A 22296-nucleotide genomic window follows, 5' to 3' on the forward strand; every position below is an offset into this window, starting at 1 on the left:
TTACCTGTATAAAACGGAAACCTATCCATTGAAGAAACGGGGAAAAAATCCACTCCCTTCCGAGGATTTTACTTGTCTTAAGACGGAAAATGTTTTGCCTGTTCAGTCTTGATTAGAAAGAAAACTAGCAAGTTTGGTTCCATCCGCCGGCTCTAAACGTAACGCTATTATGCCGGGCGAGGAAGGGGAGTAGGGATACAATTTACGGGTAGATGCAACCCCATCTATGTGAGCCCTAAGCGATGAAGATGGTCAGGATGGTGTGGGTGTGAAATCTCAGGAGTGCCAGTGAAAGTGCTCGAGTGAGGCTCCAGCACTGAAACTTTCATTGGTAGCCAGAGGCGTGAAATTGGTTTGACCAATGCCTGCCCCCCTTGTCGTACTGCCAGCCGAGAAAAGAGTTCCTCGAACTGTTGTTACATGGCAGTGAGGGGTGGCATTGGTTGACTGTGCTTATTACACCGATGGGTGGGGCTAAGGGTGGAAGCAAAGGAAATGTTCAAACAGTGGTCCTATGAAACACAAGCACTGATGGTAACTGGATTAAGTAAGACTGACACATGTCGTTATCAGAGTGGATAGCTGCTGAGAGGTGTGACCTTTTGTCCACTTGTGATTGCTTGCCGACCACACGGCGACCCTTGATCCCACCGCCTTTGACACCCCCCCACCCATCTCCCCACTAAATTCCCCAGTCTAAGATGGAAAAGTGTAAGGCATAATTTTTTTCTGGCTCCCTAGCAATTCCATCTTACACAGGTTCGACTGTACTTGAATTGTCATTCTTGAAGCTAACAGGTCTTTCTTATCCTTGGCAGTTTGAGTTGTGTATGTGCAGCAGTCTTAATCATCAGCGTACAGAATATGATTATTTTGGCTAATATTGGTTCTCTGTTGTCCTCAGATGAGCGATGGTTTACCTGTGCTGAAGAGGTCAAGATTCTCGTTCGAAGCGCTTAAAGTAATCTATCCACTGGAGGAAAAGGAAAAGCTAGCCAGGGCCAAACGAGAGGCTGCCAAGTTAGCTTTAGCAAAGGCTCGGTCTCAGAAGCCTGGCAAAAAGAAAGGCAGGCCTGGATCGAAAAGAACAAGAAAGAAATCTGTTGGATCAGATGTTAAATTGGAGCCTGTAGTGGCATCCTCGAATGCAAATTCTCAAAACCCAGTGTTATCATCATCATCACATCCTGTGCAAGAGTCGACAGTCAGCCAAGCCGTCCAATCACCTATTGTGAATGTGGTACCTGTGTCAGTGTCAAACAAAGCGGAAATTACTTCTCGTGCCCTGGAGGCAACAAAGGTCCAACGGGAGGCCCCAAAGGAGACTACAAAAGAAGCGCAAGCCATTCAGGACAACAGCAGTGGAACCCTTAAGATTGTGATCAACACTTCAGCCTGGAAGTCTGGGCCTTCTTCTCATCACACAAACTACGGGTTGCCCTCTGTGCCAAGTCCCACAATCTCCACAGTGCCATCATCTGTTTCCTCCCTCGCTGAGCCCTCCGTGCGCCTTCCCAGTGTCCCTTTGACTGTCACTGCCAGCTCTACTCCCCCACAAGCTCCTGGAACGCCAGTGCAACTTCCCTTTCCTGTTCGACCTTACATGTCCCCTGGCCTGACCCCTGGAATGACTAGCACCCCAGTGGCTACAGGTCTCCGACTTCCTGTGTTTTTTACCGTGAAGCCACAGAAGTTTCTTGCAGAGGAACAGAAGGGTTCTCCAGAACCTACCGTGCCTGCTAAAAAAGTCCCAAAATTGAAAGTAAAAAAGTCCCAGAGTAAAGCAGGGAAATCAAAGTCTTCGAAGCAATTTGTGGCGTTTGAGAATATTGACTCTCAAAACATTAGTGTGTCCATTCAGAGCAGACCTGAAGACAGAATTGCTACAGATGCTTCACAAGAGTTGCATGTCTCCGATTGCCCGTCATCTCCACTGACTGAACCACCCCCAGTAAGCCCTGTCCTTGACAGACTGAACCCTGGTGGTGAGACCACAGCACAAGTAGAGGCAGGTCCTTGCTCCGAGCCGCACACTTCCTTTCTCCAACCAGAACCTGTGGCGGTTAGCTCAAAGGGAGATCATGCAGATTCGATGTCGATGGCTAGTTCTAGTAAAAAGGACGACAGTCTCTTCAAAGCTCCTTGTGAAGTGCTGGATCTTGCATCAGGGGACAGTATTCTGCAGATCTCCCCAAGCAAATTGAGAGGAAAAATCCCTGGGTCTCTGATTCGTTCTCATCTTGAGCATTTCTCTCTTGGAGGTTTTGAGGAGTCCTTAGACATGCAACAAATCCAGCAGTTGGCTCAGGCCATATCACCAGGTAAAGGTCACGGGGAATCCATGTCTAGGTTTGACCTCATGGCCTTTTTGGAGTCGTCCAATCTGACGCTGGCATCCAATCTCACGCTAAAAGATTCTCTCTTCCCTGGTGGCTCTGGCACAACAGAATCGAGCTCCGCAGGCAGGGTGTCCTTCGCTGGTGCACTCTCACAACATAAGACATCTAGAGAAGGTACGGATGCTTCAGGACAAGCTGGGTCCTGTGGCACTGAAGGTCAGATCAGTGCTTCCAGCAGCCATGCAAATGAAGGCGCTCAGGTGGCTTTGCAGAACAAGACAGATGGTCCTCCAGAAGATCACACTGCTGGCAGTGCTGTTTTAGGAGAAGACACCAGCTCCTCATATACTGCTCCACCTTCTGTTGCCACGCTGGACAACTTGAATTGGACAGAGTAAGTGTATTATTATGAAGAGTGGCACCAGATGCTTTCACTCTAGTTATGGTTCATTTTAAACTTGAGTTGAAGAAGCTTAGAAGGCATTTACTCATTTCCCACAAGTGTCAGTTTTACTTCAAATAATGTTACTGTGAAAATGTCACTACAGTTAGGAATTGTACTGCCTCTCTTCTCCCCCCCCCCCTTCCCCAGTTCCATCGTATACGACAGCAATCTGCCCTTAATAATATACTGTGGAACTTGCCATGACAGCCACCTGTATAATACGACCTACAAACGGCCACTTTCCATTTCCCCCCTTACTTTTTTTCTATATAACTTAACTGTGTAAAATGGTCACCTGTCCAAAACGGTCACCTGTCCAAAGCAGCCGCGGCCACCTTATTTTATCTACCCATGGTCAAACTTACCTGCCTCAGGCGGCCAGGTGTGGTCACTCATTGCCCGACACTTTGTCATAAATTTCAGGCTATTCATTCACCTGTCGTTATTGTTTCTCCCTCCAATGAAAGTTGACCAATGAGTAGGCTAACAATAAATTTTCAACAGCTGTTGAGGGAAGCATGATCCGTCATGACCTATAAGCCCCGCCCACAACTCATGCACAAATCGTGTGTAAGGTGACTGGTCACTGTTTTGTTTACCTAATCTTTAACAAAGTGACAATGGACATTGATGTGAACTTGGGACAGAAGTTTCGCTTGCTCTCCGAGTGGTGGCAACTTGTGTGTTTGTTTTACCATGGCACTCAGTCTTCATTGTCTTACTTACATAATATTTCATTTATTTTACCCTTACACAAAATCAACAACAAAAAGAAAGCTAAGCAACAACAACAAAAAACCAAAAAAAAGCCTTCTTACACCACCCACCCCCTTTTTTTTTAAAGAAAACAAAAACCCTTTTGAATTAGCCTTACAGCAGTCTAAAGCCTGAGATCAGCCCTGGTTTGGGCCTCGGAAAAGAATGGTTTGCTTTCTTCACTTTGATCAGTCATGCCTAAGATGGCCACCTGTGTTATACGGCCGCTTTTCTCCTTGACAGTGGGTGGCCGTTTTACACAGGTTTGACTGTTGTTTGTCACAGCTTATTTATCTTTCCCAAAGTTTTTTTCCTTTTAACTTGAGTCCAGAATTTCTAGAATTTCAAAATCCTGCTTGAATCTTGAAATAGTTATGTGGGGGGGGGGGGGGGGGGGAATTGAAACTGCTAACCATCTCAATTCTGTCATTGTGACTGGGTATTTTATAATGCCCATTGGTGAAATATACAAAAACTAATTTATTTTCACAGTCAAAATAAGCAGCTGTGGCAGACATCCTTCACTACTTTTACTTTAAAGGGATCAACAAAAATATCTTAGTGCTAATCGAAGTCAGTGTCTGGAAATGGATCTTGGGTATGTGAAACCTGTCCATGTGAAAGTATAATTTGCAAATGGGGGAACCAAATCAGTTGGGACTTTTCTTTTTCTACATAACTACTTCAACTTCAACATTATCCTGGGACATTTATTTTCATTGGGGTTATTTAGATATACAGTCGAACCTGTGTAAGATGGAATCGCAAGGGAGCCAGAAAAAAATTGCGTCTTAGACAGGGAATTTAAGGGTGAGGTGGAGGGGGATTTCAAAGGCCCAGCCGGTGGGATCAAGGGTCGCTTGTCCAGTTGGCAAGCAGTGTTCAGTCAAAACTTCACACATCTCTACTCCTTTCCTCTCTGATAATGGCATTCGTCAGTCTTACTTATCCATTGCCACTAGTGCTTGCATTTCATAGGAAACCATTTGACCTTTTAGAAACAGAAGCGTTTGAACATCTCCTTAGCCCCACCCATCAGTGTAATAAGCACAGTCAACCAATCCCACCCCTCGCTTCCATGTAACAACAATTTGAGGCACTCTTTTCTCAGTTGGCCATATGGTCTGGGCGGCAGGCATATGTCAAACTAATTTCTTCACCTCTCTAGCTTCTGACTACCCAGGAAAATTTCCACGGTGGCTCGCTACTCGAGCACTTACACTGCCACCCTTGAGATTTTACACCCACATCACCCAGACCATCTGAACCACTCAGAGCTCACATAGAATCATACATGTGGTAACATCTACTCCCAAATTGCACCCCTACTCTCTTTCCTTGCCCTTACTCTCTTTCCTTGCCCTGCGGCATGGCGTTAAGTTTAGAGCCGGTGAAACCAAGCTTGCTAGTTTTCTTTCAAATCAGGGCTGAGCGGACTAAGCATTTTCCGTCTAAGACAGGTAAAACCCTGGGAAGGGAGCGGATTTTTCTTTCCGTGTCCGCGTTGGACAGGTTTCTGTTTTATGCAGGTAATTAAATTAATTCCGTTTTATACAGGTAATTAAAGAGGAATGTATCAAGGGGGGGTTGTAGGGAGATTCAGTAAAGATAGATTTCCGTTTTACCCATCTTTCCATTAAGGCAGGTTCAACTGTATATATACAAGTTACATTGGGACAATGTCCAGTACATCTGATAATGCTGGTGTTGAAGAAAGGGGTTTTCCAGTAGTGTCCCTGTAGGTTCTACTTCGTCATTATTCTCCAGTAGTACCCTTGTCGGTATTGCTGTCATTTTTATATTGAAGGATGGACTTCATGGATAAATCTTGTATTAAAATTAATAAATTAGCCAGTTGCTCTCAGTTTTTCTTTGGTCAGTCGGTTGGGTTGTTTTTTGTTGTTGTTGTTCAAAGCAAAAATGTGGGGTGTGGTGTGTGAGAGCTCTTACAAGAACGCATTGTTTTTGGAAAAAGTGCCAAAATGTAAGGATTACTTAATGTTTCTACCTATCTTGGTTCTTCAGGGCTTGGGACATCGCCATTTTGAATGTGGTCACTGAAGAAGGAGTTACTCCATCTGCCATAGATCGGCTTCACAGGGAAATACCGCAGAAGTCCTTGGATGAGGTATGAGGCACTGTTTTGATCTGTTTTTTTTCTTGGATTTGTTTTAAGGTAATAGGCATGTAGTTTAAATGTACCTCTGGTAGATTCTACTTCTTTTCTATCCCTCTTTTGTTTCTGTCTCTTTATCTTACAGTTTTTACTTCACTGTATGATTTTGTGTGTGGTTGGCAGGTGCACTAGAATGGTTTGCTTTTTCTTTTCTGTCAAACATCCATCCTCCTTATCTCTTCTCCTTTTTTTTTTCATTTGTATGTTACTCTTCAGGAATACTTCTAATCTTTGGCAGTTGTATTGTATAACCTATTTGAGTTGCCATTGTCGCAAATCTTGTAGGCCTACTAAAACTTTTTTTTTTTTTTTAAACAGATTAAATGACGGTTATTGTGTTGATTTGCATCTCTTTATTCAAACTATTTTTAATAAGGCAATAGAAGTTTTAACATTATATTAATTATAAACTGTATTGAATCTTTTGAGAAGCGTAAGTGGCTTGAGCAGTAAGCAAGCAGAGGCACTTTGAGTAATTCAGTGAATAAGTTGGCATGTCATTACAGTTGTAAAGTGCTTGGAATCTTGTTTGGAGAGTGTTTTTGTTTTTATTTAACTTTGCAAATTCAAGGCTTACTCTGCTAGAAGTATTCTTGTCACGACACGGTGGAATCGGGTGCACGTCAGTTTCTCTGCAAATTGATTATTGATGGTATAATCAAGAGCTTGTTTATTTGTCATGCTCTTTATTTTTTTTTAAATACCCATCTATCTTTCATAGAAATCGAGATATTTGCAATTCAAGAAGGAAGGGGTTACATAGTGTCAGAGGTAAAATAAGCGAGAAAATGGCCGCCAGTTTGATGATTTCCAGAGCTTGAGAGCGAGAGTCATTGAAAACTGAAATGTGAGACATCATGGTGAAATCAGGCTCTCGTCAAAATGATGAAATCGAAGAGTCCTGCATTTCCTTCTTTTTAGGGAATTTATATCGGATTTTTGCTTTTTGACTCATCACCTTTTAAGTTCATTTAAAAACACATTTCTGTGTGGATCTTACTGAAAAGTGTTGCATAAAGGCACAAAAAAAGTAATTTTGCAGTTTTCGAAGATTCTCAAGCTTTGGAAGTCACCCATATTTGGCGGCCATTTTCTTTCTTGTTTTACCTCTGAAATCAGGCAACCCCTACCTCCTTCAATCGCAAATATCTCAACTTCTATTCAATATTGATGAGTATTTTTTTTTTCAGTAAAGGTAATACAAATGGACAGGCTTTAAGATGATGCCAATAACTCCAGATGCCCAAAAATTGACAAGTGCCTGATTCCACCATGTGACACAAATTTTCCTTTTTATATTTGAATTTGCCTGTGTTCATGTTTTTTCTATAAATCCTTGGCGTAGCAGTTTACGCTTTTAATCGGTTGTCACATATCGTTTCTCTGTTCAATTCAGGAAGGATTTCTTACAGTTGTTCCTTTTAAATCCGAGTTTTTAAAATCTTATTTGTTGATGCTCCTCAGATTGCGACTCGAGCTGAGTTGTTGATACAGTGGGTCCAAAACAATGCAGACACAGACACAGAGAGTGAGGCAGGCAGCTGATCCTTTGAAAGTGAAGGGCAGGAAGCAAGTTTAGAGATGTCTACATCAGAACAATACAGCATCTGCGAGTGAGGCCAACAACAGAATGTCAAGAGTAGATTAGAAGATTGAGGGGGGGGGGGCTGCAGACTCTTTCAGGCAGGGAGGCAACTTGGGATCTCTTGCCAAGACAAGCAGCTGCAGCTGACTGTTAGACCTCACCGGTACTGACACAGTGAGGAAGAGGCATACAACTGATCAGTGCGAGTGGAGTGTTCGTGTGTTGGGGCATGTCCCTGTTGTTAACACATTACACCCAAGGGGTCTGGGTGGGAAGTCTATTCCCAAATCCTAAGCAAGTGGAAGGAACCCACCTATCATAAATACAAACATTTAGAAAAACACATTTTAAAAATACAAAACAAATTCCAAAAATGTCAAAAAAATAACAACTAGAAAGAGAAATGAATATGGTTTCAGAAAAATATAGCTTTATATATGCACAAATTGTTGGAAATGTTCTCTCTTTAGCTCAGTCGGTGTGTTCGACCCTTCACTCTCACTCTCAGTCTCGCAGTTGGGCCCCAAAATATAAATTCTACATCTGATTAATCGAAATTGCCCCCAACTCTTGCTACAATGTTTTTATCAATATTTTATTCATCTGATTTGTCATTTACTTGTTCTTGCTCTAATCCGTGGTTATTTCCTTTTCAAAACAATTGTGTTGCTTTTCAACAAGCAGAGACACCTTCGAAGTGTCGGAAAAGCAATCGCACTTCGATCGGCTCTAAAACTGAAACTACTGGCCCCAAAAAATTCCGTTTCGGTATCGAACGGAAGAAGAAACATTTTGCAATGAACTGTGTAAAACGAAATTTTGGCCCAAGAGTCTCGTTAAGGCTAGACTTCGTTTCTAAAGACGCCTGGTTGGAGCAGGCGAGTTAGGGTGGAGCACGTAGGGAAATTCTCGGGGGATCACGGGCGAGTTAAGGTGTAATGTGTTAAAAGTGACCACAGACTGTGGGTTTTCGAGACTAATTAAATAGTGTTCATCAAGTTTGGTCTTTCTGTTGTTACAATACCACACTTTGCGCAGGTGTTGCTATTAGTTACAGCTTTCACCTGTTTTAAACCTTCATATATTTTTCTTCCAAGACATCCCACTGTTGCATGTTCCTATACCCCATTCAGTATGTTATGATCTGATATGCGTGTGTTGTGTGTTTCTGTGAGTAAATGTACATTTTATGTTTTTTAACTGAATCATTCATTCATGAATGGTTTTCTTTCATCCAATGTCTCTCTGCCATTTTTTAATTCCAATGAGCATATCTTTTTGTAGTCGCAACTGGCAAATCAGTGAGAGTAATAATAGTGTGTCACATCATGCTTAGTGGTCACATCATGTACATTGTCTGTTATTTATTTCAATTTGAATTTTGCATGGACTTTTGTATTTAAAACCCTCTCGAGTGACATAATAATATTACTTTTGTACCGGTACTGATGTTGAAATGAATACATTGCAGAATCCAAAAACAAAGTACCATGAGTTGCCTTTTTGTTTTTCTGGGTTGTTTTTTTTCCCTCAGTCTGTGTCTAATGTAATGTCTGAAAATGGTATTTATGTCTTGTTTATTTTTTTAAGTTTTTTTTCTCATTGAAGAAGGATAAATTCTTTTCTTAATATAGAGACAAAAAACTAAACCTATTAAAATTCTAATTTTTAGACAATGTCTTAAAACCTTGGAAAAATCTCAGTTTACTCTAATGGTGGCCAGTAATGCATGTAGTTCGAGCTAAGTTTACCTTCTTCTGAAACAGGCACTCCACCACTACTGGTGCTACCGGTAGACTGTTGACACTTATTATTGAGTGGAAATTTCTCATTCTTCAGAGCTAAAAGTTTTTAGATCAGAAGACATACCTTACTTTTACACTGTTCCTAGCCTTATGACTTTGTAGTAATGAAGAGGGCCGCCAAGCATAAGACTAGTCATTTATTATTTTAGCAAAATCATGGTGAAATGAGGCCATCATCACGCAGTCTTGAAGTAAACTGCTGCTAATGTCATACATCTAGTTGACTCTTTGTCAACGGTTCTGCAAACAAAGGACAAAAATTTGATATTTTTAGCAAGTACAAGATGAAAGTAGGACCACATAGCCGTCTTGTTTTTTGTCTACTGTTTTCTCTTTTCTTCCTTGCTTCTCATTGCCACCACTACTCTTACGAGTTTGAGTGATTAATGAATGTTCTGTGGTCAGACTCGGCTCCTTTTTCCTGTTTTTGTCACTAATAATTATTTTCTCTTCGCTCAAGCAATTGGAAGGCACCACTAACATGTCTTTACTTTCCCTCCATTCTTTCTTGTCAATCTTGCTTTTCCTCCTCACGTGGGTCATTGGCGGGTGCTCTGGTGTGGTTTGCTTCTTCTTTCCTATCAAACATCTATCGTCTTTATCTCCCCTCCTTCATTTTGTTTTTGTTACTCTCTTGTAACACCTCTAATCTTCGGCACTTACTTATATGACTTTATTGTGTTGCAAGTGCCGTAAAACACTTCTATAAAAATTTTCCTCACATGTAACCCCCAAGGCTCAAGGACTGTATGTGCCAAACTGGCTCATTAGATTAAGAAATACATTTATTTTTTTTACAACCAGCAACAACACTTTTTTCACCCTTTTTAATTCAACTCGCCTCGATACAAGAAATGGAGACGTATTTTTCGACTGCTGTGCTTTGAACATCTAACTCTCACTGGGGGAAAATGAAGGCAAAAGGGTCAGGGACAATTTACTTGAACAGATGGGTAACGGAGGGAAAAAAGCAGAATGCTCAAACTTTTTTTTAGAGGAACCGAGCTAAGGATGAATGGATAACCATGATCGCTGATGTCTGTCGCAGATCTGGCACTTGGTGATAATGTGTGGAGAAATAACTGGAATAATTCTGAGAGAGAATGAGTGAGAGTTTGGTGGGGGTAGGAGGGAGGATGATATTACCCTTTCTTTTGATGACAATGTAGCTCTTTTCTGCCACTGCAATCGATAGCGCTTTTTTTTTTTTAATGGTCCACATTTTGTATTATTATATTATTAGTAGAGAGTTTTACGGCGCTCGCAACTGCATGAGGTCATATGAGCGCCAAGGGGTGGGTGTCAACAGAGAAGTCCTTACAGGGATTCAGACTTACTCTGCTCACCTCTCTAGCTTCAACGGCACAAGGTCTGCTTCGACTATCAAAGCACCCCGGAATTAGCAGGTCACAGCAGAGTGACCAACATACATTGTAAGGATTAGGAAAGAAAAAGCAACAGTTCCCTGTTGCAGATCAGGCACGGTTATGAGCGTGACTTGATGAATCAGCCCATTTACAATTCTACTATGCTTGAACGAGAAATGTCCCCCTCTCCCCTTTGGGGATGGCCTAAAGACACTACAGTCAGTGGCACTGCCCCGGGGGGTCCACATTTTGTGCCAAATGATGAATCATTTGTCACTCACAACTAGGGGAGAGGGAAATCCACTTACCCCCCCCCCCCCCCCCCCTCCCCCTTATACACACACACACACTTCCCAATCCTCAAATTTAGTAGGATTGGGTAGAATATGTAATATTGAATGAAGAAAAATCAGACGAATGCTTTAGAAAAAAAGCGCCATAGTCAATTTTTCAAATAAGCCTACAAGGTGAACATCTTTTATAAAATTTAATAATGTAGGACCTTTAGAAGTTGATTGCTGTCAATAAGGAAAAAAATTAAGTGGATTTCTTTACTTTTGTGTGATATGGCGTCCTGTCGTAAGCTCCTCATTCAACACTTGACATTCGTAGCGACATTTTCAAATAATGGTCTCAATGTCCTTTGCGATGTGGTTAAGCTCATTCTTTCAACCGCAACCACGTAATCTACGACAAACCAGCACCAATACCGTTGTATTTGGTATAAAGTCAGAATAGTTTGTTGTAATTGGATCAATCTGCTGAGTGGGCAGAACGGAAATATCAGTGGGTGGTTCGCGGGTGCTCTGGTGTGGTTTGCTCCTTCTTTCCTATCAAACATATATCGTCCTTATCTCCCCTCCTTTTTATTTTTGTATTTGTTACTCCCTTGTAACACCTCTAATCTTCGGCACTTATACATGTATGACCTAATTGTGTTGCAAGTTCCGTAACACTCTTACGTAAAAAAGGGAAATATCAACAGTGGGGCCGGGCACATGGATACTGGCGTTCCCTTTGTGTTTTGACACCACGTGGTTGTCCACGAGCGGAGCACAAAGGACTGACCAGTAAAGCACAGCCGTGTTTTGCGTGGTTGACTTTTGGACATGTTGGCCCTGTTTACTCCATGTGCACACACTAGGAACATTTTCCTCATCATATAACTGCGAAAGTAAGACGTCACTTGGTAGTGAAGAGAAAACTGACTAATTTGCACACTCTCAGCGTGCAACGAGTTTAGATTTTCCTAATGTGCGCGGCATGAAAGGGGTGTGGGAGACTAATACACTGTTGTCCATGTTTGCTTTGTTCAAGAAAGACATGTCGGCAGTTATGACACCGCTATTGGGTTATGGAAACCGACAGTTTAGGAACAGTAATAAATAATAATAAATAGCATAAAATTTGTATGGGGGCTCTCGTGGCCTAGAGGTTAAGGTGTTGGCCTCTCATTCAAACGTCCCGGGTTCGAATCCGGGTAGCGACCGAAATATTTTCTTCTCTAAAATTGTCTCCTTTCACCTCCTTTCCTCTCTAGCAATGTTCTGTTGTCTGCTTTCGTTTCCACTTTCTGCTCCCATCCCCTCACCCCCTTTGCCCCCTCCTTTGGGCTCCTGACTCTTTTCTGCAGCCTTTCTACTGCTACTCCTTGGCTCCTCCTTACTGCTTGTCTTTCTGCCACACCCCTGATCTTCTGGTAGGAAAGATGTACACCTAGCCATCTCGGACAAGGGCGAAAAATCTCAGAGGGCCCGTGTGCAAGTTGCGCACGTTAAAGATCCCTTGGTGGTCTAAAATCGATAAGAGTAGGCTTCGGCCGCCACCCGGGCAAAGTTCAAAATTTCCTACCAACTGAAAATATTAGGTGTCCCGCGCGCTCATATAACCTTATGCAGTTGCGAGCGCCGTAAAATACTCGCCACAAAAAAAAAGAAGAAAAAAAATTGTCTTGTGCATACCCCCGCTCGACAGCAAACTCAGTGCACTTTACACTAGATCTATATTATTACCCCAGCAGCGTTTGAGCGCTTATAATCAGCTGCTCGCACTGTCTGCTTCTCGTGAAGCTGAGAATGATTGTATGAATGTTCCGTGGTCTGCTGGGGTAATGTGTAAAGCGCATAGAGCTTGCTGTCGAGCGGGGATATGCGCTATGAAAATGCTATTTATCATTATTATTATTATTATTATTATTATTATTATTATTATTATTATTATTATTAATATTATAACGTTCAGAAACTTCCTCGGCTTCCCAGGCAGCCGATTAAGCTCGCAAACACGAGCTGAGTGATAAGATCTTTTGCTGTCTACTATAGCTGAGTACCCATTCTCACCTGGGTGAAGTGAGAAAAATTCGTGTTAAGTGCCTTTCCCAAGAACACAACGTCGGGCCCCTAACGGGATTCGAACCAACTACCTTATGTTTGATTGCTTTCAAGCCGTGGTAGCCAATTTCTTTAAACACACAGCTTTAGAATACGCCGATACAAGTGTCTGTGCTTCTACTTGCGTGTATGCTTGTGTCTGTGTATGTGTGTGTGTGGGTGTGTGTGGGTGTGTTTGAGTGTCTTGAGTTAGAGAGAGGGAGAGACAGACGGAGAAAAATTCCATTATTAAGAAAACCCACGTATGAGAGCAGTGTTTTAGAAGCAATACCTTTCGCTGTGAAGAGCGTTTATATCAGACAGAATTTCAAGAACATTATTTCTGGCTTGTTCAGTGTCTTGGCGAAATACCAAAAGCTCTGCCGTCAAATTGATCTAGATCTATACCGAGTCCCTGTTAACTGTTAAGCAGAACAATTTAAAAAAAAAACCAAACAACAAACAAATAAAAACAAAGAAACAAAATAAAACAAAACAACAAAATGTCGTAACACTTTAAAGATCACTTTAGTTGGTCGATGGTTTACTATACACATGGACCTGCAACTGAAGACGGAACAGCATGTGTATACAAATTCAAGACACAAAAAAGGATTAGATCAATATGATTTCAATAATTAAAAAAACATGTTATTGGTGTTTTGTCTTTTGAAAGAGAAACGAAGGCACAGTGACGTTGGCAAACACATCTCTCTCTCTCTCTCTCTCTCTCTCTCTCTCTCTCTCTCTCTCTCTCTCTCTCTCTCTCTCTCTCTCTCTCTCTCTCTCTCTCTCTCTCTCTCTCTCTCTCTCGCAAGATCTATACTATAAACCGTTCTATTGCTATTTTGGAGTGAAAGTGTAATAATTTTTTTAAAATAATAAAATAATAATAATAATAATAATAATAATAATAATAATAATAATAATAATAATAATAATAATAATAATAATAATAATAATAAACAAATAAATAAATAGATAGATAGATCAATAGATAAACAGAGAAAATAAATAACACCTGAAACATTTATTCATCATATCGACATAAATAGTACAAGAAGCACAACCCAGTAAGGGAATCGTACACTCGAATGTATCATGTTTAGTTCTTCGTCATCTACGTAAAAAGAAACACACACAGACACACACACACACACACACACACACACACACACACACACACACACACACACGCACACACACACACATATTTTAAAAAAGAGGGGGGGGGGAATTTAAAGTAGAAAACTACCACTAAGTTTGGATCTAAGCACCCTTGCTATATTTTAATCCATAAAATGGCCATGGTAAACAACGTGTGTCCGGAGCTCCCTAATTTACTTTGAATCCCTTTCTTTTTGTCCATGGATGTGAGTATTCCACTCAAAACAACACTACACGCATTTTCTATTTATACTAAAATGCATTTAAAAAAGCATGTTGTTAACATTGTTCAGCTATACACGATTATAGCTGCAAAGAAAAGTAAATGTACACTAACATCAAACTGCAGTTTAAAATTTAATGGTTAGCCCACATGAATGCGAACTATAAAGAATGGACAATTTTAAATTAGCATTAGCTCAAAAACGTTGATACGTCTACTAATATCTATTTATGATAAACTTCATCATCTTAAACAAACTTTGGAAAACATCCAAAATATTTATTTTGTTTTAGATTCTTCAGTAAAATGCCCCCCCCCCCCCCCCCCACCCTGATTTTTGGGTAACCATGGCGTTCCCTCCATCCTCCTCCCTCTTAAAATCTGTCGTGCCAGTTTGTCCTTTTTCCCTCTTCTCTACTCATCAACTCCAATGCTGCCCCCCCCCCCCCCCTTTCCTGGTGTCCTTTCTGTGTCGACAAACTTGGATTCTTGAAGTTGTTCGTGATGAAGCCGGCTGAACAGCCTATTCTGCATCTTCCCAGTCTGAAAATTCCCAACCGAGCAGTCCAAGTCCATGTACTCAGAGTCAGAGTCAGATTCTTCAACAAAACGAGCACTCTCCTCACGAGCTCGGTTCAGTTCCTCTCTCAGCAGCACAACACCGTCGTTGTAGGCAGTACACCGCTCTTGTAGATCTGAAAGTTCCTCCGTAAGTAGACCCCTCTCCTCGTCAATAACCAACACTTTTTCTTCTGCAAGTAACTCCTCCTCTTGAACTTTGGGTTGTTCTTCATTACATTTGCGCCGATAAGCTCTTGTCTCCTGTCATTGAAAGAAGAATAGTTTTTGTGTGTTAGATACGTTCTACATAAAATATTCTAATGGTTGTTTATTGGAATCCAAAACAGCACCTAATAGAAAACCCATACTTTATTGATCCTCCACGGAAAGCAATAATATATTCAAAATACAGTGTATACAAGTACATAATCATAGCATTATAAAGTGTGGTGCAGAAGTCGTGATACCATTTGAAACATCGGCTTATTTTTTCATTAAAATTATTTTATGTTTTTTACCTCCAGATATAAACAGTTCACATGATTTCAGTGCACCAGATTTCTCTTCCACCAACAACATACTTCGAGACATTCAGGTATCTCTCTCAGCCTGGGTGGCAGGCAGATTTAAAGTCCACCTCCTAAATGATCTTGTCTCCATGGCAGCGTCTAACATCGACTTTTTAAAAGAAAAGCTCTATTTCCCTAATCCACCCACTCCTCCAAGAGTCCATGATGCTGTTTTGAAAAGTGTATTTCTTTTTTTTTTAAGCTATATTGGCTCCATTGTAGATGGATTAACAGATCGCTACTCTCTGAAAATTGATTAACTCCAAAAGGTATGCGTAGAGATCTTTCGTTTTCTTTAATAAATTTCTGTATTTGGTCTGCAGTTTCCAGCCCTGGTTTTTATGCAATATGCAAGGACTATCTATTGCGAAGAGAAATTGAACCAGGCCTACCTCTATAAGTCGCTTCAGTTCCCCTGCCAGCTTCACCATCTCTGCAAGGCTAGCTCTATAACGCTCCTCGAGTTCAGTCATTCTCTTGACAACTTGCGTCTTTTCATCAGCGCGTAACTCCTCCTCTTGAGTGTGACGAGACCCTGAGTCCTGCTAATGAAAGGAAAGTCAAAGCTTTCAGTTTTAGTTTGCTTTAGAAATCTTTTTGCACAAATGTATACAGCCAGTGTTGGAAATCCATTCTGCTGCAAATAGAAATAAGTACAGTCGACCGGTAAGCCAATAGTCTATGAAAGAACCCCTCCCCACCATACAGTCGTGTTGTAACAACAACTAACTGTTGATGAACAAGCCTTCATTGCTCCAGTATAGTTAACCTCCTAGAGGTGACCGCCTTTATCACGCGACAACAAACACTTTCGGTCAATCCTTACCACCAAAAAAAATAGATGATGAATTTAAAAAAAAAAATTTTTTAAGGAGACAGATAAATATTGTAGTACTGTAATCTACATATGAAGATACACTAGTCTATAATTTTGGGCAAACTTTTTGTACATTTTATGATAGATGACATTACTACAAGCTTTGGAAATAATATGTATGTAGGAGCACAGTCAAAGAAGCCCAAATCATAGTATCTATGAACGAAAAGGAACTGACAGAGAACAAGGAGAGAAAGGAGTAGTGAACCAATCGATTTGTATTAATTGCTTTAATGTACGGTACTTGGAATTATGTTTATTACAGTTAATATGCAATGGGCTTTCTGGAGCCGTGTGGGAATCGATTATACATATAAGGCAGACACCTGTCTCTTCAAACAGGACACAATTCTACAAGTGCAATAGCCAATAGCATTACATAATTTTACGCGGTATTTAGCTCTTGTATAGCATGACACGCCCTTCTTGTTGATATAATATTGAATTGGCTGAACCGAGATGAACGAATTATTTAACCAAGTAATGAGTGTTTGAAGCGACTATTCGTTAAGGGCATTTTTTTAATACTCAGGCTAGTCAGGTTTGCTTCAGGAACACAAAATGAGACTGCCAGTCTACATAATCGGGAAGCTACACACTTCAACAAACCCGATTTAGCAGAAAACAATAGAAGGCACGAAACGCACTGAAGATGAAGTCTCAATTGCGTGGGTAATAAATTGAGTTCTCCAACCTTTTAAAGTGTTTTATGGTGCATAGACTACATGGTTTTAAAGGTAGCAGAAAAGCCTGTGATTTGATTGGATAAATCCGCTGAGTGGGCAGTACAAAAAATATCAACAAGGGACCGGGCAACATGGCTTTGCCTGTGTGTTTTGACACCACGTGGTTGTCCACGGAGCACAAAGGACTGACCAGTATAGGACATGCATGTTTCGGGTGGTTGACTTTTGGACACCCGTGACGTGTTAGTGGTAGCCAAAAGATCTGCTCCCCCCCCCCCCTTTCGACACACACAAACGAAAACATAATATCATCCCATTTATTTTCTTTTTCTCTTGTTGTCTTTTCTTAAACCTGTATCAGTGACTTGGGACAGTACAAGAATGAATCTTAAAGTCCCGCGTATGCCGAATATTAAGTATATTTTTATAATATCTATCAAAGTGATGTTTGACCAAATTGGGCGTCCAAGGGAGTTTTTACTAGGTTGAAGAAATGGATGCTTTAAAGATATGTATTATATTCACACAAGTCGGGGCTGCTCAAGGAACAAAGTATGAGTGTGTCATTCTAAATGAACAAGATAATACAGACACGAATAAATGTACGCGTCTGATATTAGGTTGAGCAGAAACAAACTGAATGCACGGATAGATCAACAAGAGACCGGATGACACCGATGTTGGCGTCCCCTTGTCTTTTGACACCACGTGATTGTCCACGAGCGGAGCAGAAAGGGTATAGTACAGCCGTGTTCAGCATGGTTGTCTTTTGAAAAGCTGTGCTGGCTCTTCTACTTCTAAGGCCACGAGCACCCTTGAAAAACTTCCATTGTCACACGGCTACGGGGTATGACGTTACTTGGGGGTGACGAGAGAGGAAGAGTGAAAATTGCCCCTTTGGCATATTCATTTGAAACAGAAACTTGTTTTCAGATGCTAAGCTTAAAATCAATGGCGCAAAGGAAAGTTTTTTTAAAATAAATAAACACACTAATGCTCGTATTAACTGAACATGTTGCGTTTCATTTAAGAGGACCTAGTTACCAAAATTATCTAATATATTTAACCGTTTTTGGGCCATACTGGTCTAAACTGGCTTTCCCGCCATGTTGCCATAGCTAGCGGCTTTCCCGCTGTTGGGCTAGCAAGGTCTAACCTTTTAGCTCTCCCGAGAACGAAATAATCTAGATCTAGGTCAAGTGCTTTAAATTCATTTTTTTTTTTTGCTGTTTGTGCAACATATTTTAATGAGATACAACTTTATTGATCATGTAAAGTGCAATGAAGAAGCAAAAATGTACTTAAAGATGCAAATTTCCTCCCAAAATGAGTCGAATCGAGGCTTTCTTAGTCCCCTGTACGACTGACGAAAAAGCGTGCATGCAGAAAATCGCGTAGTCAGGTAAAGGCAGTCAATGACTGACAAAAACAAGCTCATTTTCATGTGAGCTTGGTCTGCAAGTGACGAAAAAGCGCAGCGGACGCGGGGCCTTACCGGCCTGACAGAGTCGCCTGTAGTGCAAGCTTAGAAATATGAACATTCTGCTCTAAATTTAGAAGCTAACGTCCTAAGTTTACGATGTGAAATATCATTAAAACACGTCGCTTTGATCAAAAGCAGAAGCAATTTATTTTCTACACCCCATGAACCTACGAAAAACACTGAAATAATCCGGTTCTGGGAAGCCATGAGCAGGCCGCCATTTTGGTTTCACTGTGTTGACCTGTTGACCTATTTATGGTGCTAACAGGGTTAAAATGAGGATGGTAATATAGTCCGTGCCGGCTATAAGCACGCCGGCTTAAAACACGTTTCGGACTTAAGCACGCTAAACGGCTCTTACCGAATTTTTGCTATATAAATTACACGTCTTTAAGCACGGTAGCTTCGGCTTTAGACACGCTTCATTATAACAAGACAGTCAATACTTTCACGATGACCCATCGAAGTTCGAACACAGTCTACACTGCAGCAGTGGAGTGTGTTAAGAGAAACACAGAGAACGCAAGTGATGCCAGTGATGGAGACACACACTCACACGGGCGGAGAGGAAGGCAGAGAGATGCACACAACCGCGTGCGTGGACATAGGATCTAGCCTAGGGCAAAGTTACACACAGACTTAAAAATACATGTATAGTAGTGGTATAACAGGAATCCATATTATACATGCTACATGCATAGGCAGTCATGCCCCAACCCCCCAATACGTTATTCAGGTGGTGAAGATCATGAAAATAATAATATAGCTCATTTCGCCAATCCCTGGTCATATAGACCCTGCACGTGTATACGATGCCAATGTTGCTAAAACTGCTAGAGGCACCGAAAGTAACGGAGGAACTGTACAAAAATCCTAGAGAGAAAGAGAGAGAGGGGGAGAGAGAGAGAGAGACAGAGAGAGACAGAGAGAGAGAGATAGATAGATAGATAGATAGATAGATAGATAGATAGATAGATAGATAGATAGATAGATAGATAGATAGATAGATAGATAGATAGATAGATAGATAGATAGATAGATAAGGGAGATAGATAAGGGAGATAGATAAGGGAGATAGATAAGGGAGATAGATAGATAGATAGATAAGGGAGATAGATAAGGGAGATAGATAAGGGAGATAGATAAGGGAGATAGATAAGGGAGATAGATAAGGGAAATGTTCAGGGACATAATTATCATTTTCCTTTCTTCCTATAAACAACTAGTAAACACTGCTTTGCAACAAACAATCAGTAACGCTGGAATTTTAAATTCATATTTTGTCTCACTAGTTTCCAAATTAACAAAAAGCAAAGCTTTAAAGAACATCCAATCAATTCTTATTAATCTTGTGTGCAGCTTAGAACACCGCAAGTAAAGTTCTATTCAGGTTTCTAACTGTACAAAAGAATCATAGGTTAGATAAAGATACGGATACTTAAATATTAAAATGCACCGCTTCATTTCTAGAAAATATTGTGAACATTTCATAGCTGATGACATTACATCTTTATTGACATTGCAAAACAATGTAGACCTCTACTGACAATGTACAACTAAAACCAAAAGAGTTCTACTGGGTGGAAATCACTATTTTGTTTAGGCAAAAACTAATACTCACGCTAGTCGGGGTTGTTTCAGGAACAGAGCACGAGTCCGCCATTCTTCTATATGAACAAGGATGAATCTGGCACGTACAGATACACGTTTGATGAATGCAGGGTAGAAACCAATCGACCGCACGATAGACACTAAATGTGAAATCTCTGCTACAATCGCAATGAATGAAGTTTCTCAACTTTTAAAAGTTTCTGTAGTGCGTAGACCACGTTACTTTGGAGGCGGGAAATGGCGTGAAGAAAATCAAGTGTCGTGAGTGGATAAAACTGTAGACGGGGCGGGGCTAAATGCGGACAGGGGGACGCGCTACACGGGTACTGGCGTTCCCTTTGTGTTTAGACACCACGTAATTTGCATTACTGACTTTTGGACACGCCACATATGTGCGACATTGCCAGGACTCCCTCTGTCCTCTTTTCTTTTTTTCTCTTTTCTGCATAGATTTTTGTTTTTATCGGGGGGGGGGGGGGTTATCCCCTCATCGTGTCCAGTGTTTTCTTCTTGCGAAATGAAAGACTTGGACAGAAACGTGCTGTCTTTTTATAACCGTTTAGATAATGAATATAGGCAGGTCAGGATCGACTAGTGGTTTGTAAAACTGACCGGCTATCCTTTCATATTGATCTCCTCTTTTTTGTTTGTTACTCTCTTGTAACACCTCCAATCTTCTACACATATGATGCCATTGTGTTGCAAGTGCTGGAAAACGCTCACTAAAACAAACAAGACCCATTACAAATCTTTCTAAAATAAGAACGAAGTTTACGTTTTATTTCATTCAGCACGGTGTCAGTGCGCCTCCTCTTCAACAGAGATGACACACTACGCTACACAGCTAGCCATTGTTGTTGGGTTCGAGCCTCAGCTCGGTCCGACGTTGTGTCCTTGGGAAAGGCACTTTACACGAACTTCCCACTTGGCTCTGTCCTATCGGAGACAGACGTTAAACTAGGAGGTCCTGCCCCTTAAATAACCTAATAATGTTGATAGGGGCGTTAAACCCTTACCATTTGACCATTTGACTAGCCATTGTTCTGCAAAGTTAGGTTCTTGGTGAAGTTGTTGAGGAAAACAAATTAATTATAATACGAGTATCTATTCTCGCTGATGCCATTTTTGTTTTCGCTATGAATGAATTCTTTACGATGAACACTCTGTGTGTGTTTTTGATACAAAGACTGCAATGCAAGAAAAAAATTGGGATCTTAATATCTCGTCAGTTTGTGAGGTTTTTCTTTCCGCTATGGGTATGCTAAACTGACTTATACGGGGGTTTTTTCAAACTATATTTACTGACAGTAATGTGATACTAATGGTATTGCTCCTCAAAATTAACAATGTTATACATTATATACATTATTTTTTGGGGGGTGGTTAGGGGTATTTTCCTTTTATATGAAATTACACGCTAGAAATATAAGTTATATATATATGTAATTTTATAACTAACCGTAGCAAGATGTTAGATTGATTTTTTTCTGGCATGACCCAAGAGGTTGTTGCATTTTGGTCCGTAAAACAATTCACCTTGCCAAACCTACAACCAGCCTTGTTGCATGTAGGCCTTGGGTGATTTCACCATACCCTTGCAACCACCAGTATTCTGCTGTCTCGAATATTGCAAATTCGTATCACAATCAGTAGCAAATAATCAATGGCATAGCATAAACAAAGCAACAGCATCGAAAGCTGATACTCTTCTCCTTTAAAAAAAAAAAAATCTCTACTTGAACAACTCACCTAAAGATCTCTCAAAGCAAGTTTTTCAACAAACATTTTTGTAACGTTCATACCAGCTTCAATAAAAGTGGAATTGGAAAAGGAGGTGGATTATAAGTCAACGAGACAATCCAAGGGAAAAGGCTCTATTAATTTTTATCACTCTGCTGCATGTACTTAATTTAGAAGATAATAAACGTGGTTGCGACTAGGTCTGGTTGCGCCTAGGGCAGTTTACCCTAGTTTACCTACAGTAAGTCCCATATCCATATTTTTAAAAGTTTAAGCATTTTGATGCTACAAATTAAACGGAACAAAATAACAGCTCCAAAATACAAAGAAACTAAAAGAAAATCAAAACAGTGACTATGCAATGGAAATACTGTTTATGGTAAAGAAAACTGTTGGAGAGGAATTTTAACCCCGCGACGACCAAAAAAAAAAAGAACAGAATTACTTCAAGAGTTAATATCTACATGTCACCTACGGGTAATGATTATCTTTCCCAGTTACTTGTGTTAAGCAGGCAAAAAATATCGTCTATCCCCC

General features: G+C 40.7%; 1 protein-coding gene across 3 annotated transcripts in view; it reads left to right on the forward strand.

The window, feature by feature from the left end:
- LOC101853661 overlaps positions 1 to 8787 on the forward strand; it is a 61691-nt gene extending 52904 nt beyond the window's left edge. For all 3 annotated transcript variants that reach the window (XM_005090166.3, XM_013084717.2, XM_013084705.2), the window contains 3 exons: positions 905 to 2733; positions 5566 to 5668; positions 7181 to 8787. In XM_005090166.3, coding sequence (XP_005090223.1) covers positions 905 to 2733; positions 5566 to 5668; positions 7181 to 7261 — 2013 coding nt within the window. In that variant the 3' untranslated portion in view covers positions 7262 to 8787. The remainder of the gene's footprint in view (positions 1 to 904; positions 2734 to 5565; positions 5669 to 7180) is intronic.
- The last annotated feature ends 13509 nt before the right edge of the window (positions 8788 to 22296 follow it).

Source organism: Aplysia californica, unplaced genomic scaffold (assembly GCF_000002075.1).
Source record: "Aplysia californica isolate F4 #8 unplaced genomic scaffold, AplCal3.0 scaffold00013, whole genome shotgun sequence".
NCBI classification, from domain to species: Eukaryota; Metazoa; Mollusca; class Gastropoda; order Aplysiida; family Aplysiidae; genus Aplysia; species Aplysia californica.